The following is a 2,652-nucleotide window of genomic DNA, read 5'->3' on the forward strand; positions in this document are numbered from 1 at the left end:
ACAGCAGCAGAATAAACTCCTTAGAATCAATCCTTAAGTCATGGGTCTTCCACATGATACCCTCTCCCCTTCAGTACGAAAGGACATGAAGAACTATGTAGTTCACTTGACATTTATGTGTGCAATTGACATTTGTAAGTATACTTGACATTTAAGATTAGCTTTTAGACCTTGGTAGTAAATTTACTTAAGAATTAGAGAAATGGTGGAGAGAAGCATTTTTTTTCTAAATAAAGAAAAATTACCCCTATTAAACTTAATAATCTAATGATTCCCTTCTTTAATATCAAGAGAACAGACCCTGTTATTTGTTGTCCTCCACTTCTAGCAGTAATGAAGTAAACTTTTCCATCTTTTCTTGGCTAGGTAAATTATGCTTCTTTATTAAAGATTTAAGAAAACACTGAATTATTTATACCAATGTATATAAGTCTATTTGTGCAAAATCATCCTATCTCAAGGTTTCCAGGACCCTAATCTGTGACATACTGGTTTTATTCCTACATCACATGAATTTCTATGGCATGGTAGCACAATTGAAAATAGCAACAAAACAAAAGTCCTTCAGTACACAAGGATTGTTCAGAATGCAGAGGAGAAAATGACCTGGGCAGCCGAGTTAACAAACTGGGGACTGACCTGCTTATTGCTCTAACTTTTGATCAGTTGCTATCAAAATTGAGCAGGTCAACTGAAAATGTTTCCTGCCTCTTAGATGAGGAGTTAACAGACTTGCCCACAGGCCAGATCTGAGCCTCCAGCTCTGTTTTTGTCAATTAGAGTTATTGGAAAAGAGCCAAATGTCTATAGCAGCTTTTGTGATAAATAAAAAGAGTTGACTATTATATAATGGAGACTATCCAACAAAGTTTAAAGTATTTACTATCTTGCCCTTCACCACAAAAAAGCCACATATTCTTCCCTTAGAGTATAGATACCTGGCAACTGAAAAAAACATGGACACATTAAAGTTATAAAGTGTATCTATAAAAATGATGCAGTATTTTTTTGTGCTAATATTTCAACAAAAAGCCGTTAAACTTTGAGCAAAAAGATGTTTGTTTTAAAAGGGGATGTTTTAGTGCTTTAAAAATACTTTTTATTTTAAAATTACATACATTTATGCAATATGTATTGTTTGTATCCATCCACCATTACCTCCCTCCAACTCCCCTAATACTCACATCACACCTTTCTCCAAGATACTTGTCCACTTTTTTTTTAGTTTAAGAGTATATATCAAACTTTAATAACTCAAAGCACAATATTTTATTTATTAAAACATTGCATAATGAACTTCAGTGTTATACTAGTAAGCATTTTCCTACTAATATTTTGACTAGAACATACAATACAACCTTCACAAAAACAGAAAACAGTTCTTTAGAACTAAGTGGTTGAACAGTCCAGGCTTCCTGGCCAAGTCAAAGATGGAGAAGTCAGGAGACAAAGCTGTTTACCTGACAGTTACACCGTATTTACCCTCTTCACTGAGTGCAGGTTAAAATACTCATTCACAGCAAATGAAGACAGCTCGGGTTGCCTCGCTTGCCTCTCTCCCAACACAAAAAAGATTAGGATGAGTCAGCTTTTCAATACATTTTATTTGTTACTGTAACATTCTTTTATCTATTTTTTAACCCTCAACATAAACACAAACAATGTTCTTCTGTAAACACAATGTTCCCACAGTCTTGGGTACTGACAGATAAACAAAGATCATTTTCTGGTGTTCTGGCTCTTCTATGCATACGTATCACACATACACCACAGAGGTAGGAAAGGCCATTTTTAACAAATTATCTTAACTGTAGAGAATTTCCCAAAACTAAACAGACAAATTAATAAAGCATGCCTTTGGTGAGTCTCAAAGGCACACAGCATCCTCTCTCTCTCAAGGATGAATCCCCTGAAGTGTTTAGTCTTTGTCCAGTAACTCGATGGCAAGGTTGTCCAGGGTCAGCAACCACACCAGGAACACCTGGGCCAATTCTCATTTGCCGATTCTTTGGACCACCCAGTCCTGCTGGCACAGAGGGCAGCGATTGTTCTGTTTCACCCACAGGGACATGCAGCAGTTATGGAAGGAATGGTTACACTCTCCCCAGACCATGACACAGTCCTCTTGCTTGTTTTCAGCTTGACATCGAAGACAGGCATCCATCGCCTGGACCCTGCAGATGGCACAGGTATCGCACTCAACGTCCCAGCTCCACATGGCTACCGCGTTCCACTTCTTGAGGGAGAACATCTTGTTGCCTCCCGACTTGGAGCCTGCGCTCCCGGAGTGCGAAGAAAGGACGCAGGGTTCCTCGCCGTCCTCCACATCAGCCATGGCGGCGCAGAACGGCGACGCAGACGTTTACTTGTCCACTTTTTATTTTATTTTTTGATATGAATAACCCCCTAAGTCCAATTAGTGCTGCCCAAGTGCATATGGATGTGTGGCCATCCACTGAAGCATGAGTATACTATCAGTAGCCATATCCTAAAAAAAGAGTGACTCTCCTTCTGTCCAGAGCCATTAAATGATGACAGTGCCCCTGATAAGTGTGGGACCTCAGGAACACTCCTGGGAGTTTCACTCTCTTTGTGTACTTAGACCTCAAATTGGTGATCCTTTTGCCGCAGACTCCCAAGAGCTGAGATTAC

General features: G+C 39.2%; 1 protein-coding gene across 1 annotated transcript; it reads right to left on the minus strand.

Annotated features, from left to right (window-relative positions):
- Nucleotides 1-1,933: 1,933 nt before the first annotated feature.
- Nucleotides 1,934-2,335, minus strand: LOC110287200 (RING-box protein 2). Its single transcript, XM_021153857.2, has one exon. The coding sequence runs from the start codon at nt 2,333-2,335 to the stop codon at nt 1,994-1,996; it is 342 nt and encodes a 113-aa protein (XP_021009516.2). The 3' UTR covers nt 1,934-1,993.
- Nucleotides 2,336-2,652: the final 317 nt, after the last annotated feature.

This window comes from Mus caroli, unplaced genomic scaffold (assembly GCF_978045245.1).
Source record: "Mus caroli unplaced genomic scaffold, Mus_caroli_1 scaffold_5, whole genome shotgun sequence".
In the NCBI taxonomy this organism is placed as follows: domain Eukaryota; kingdom Metazoa; phylum Chordata; class Mammalia; order Rodentia; family Muridae; genus Mus; species Mus caroli.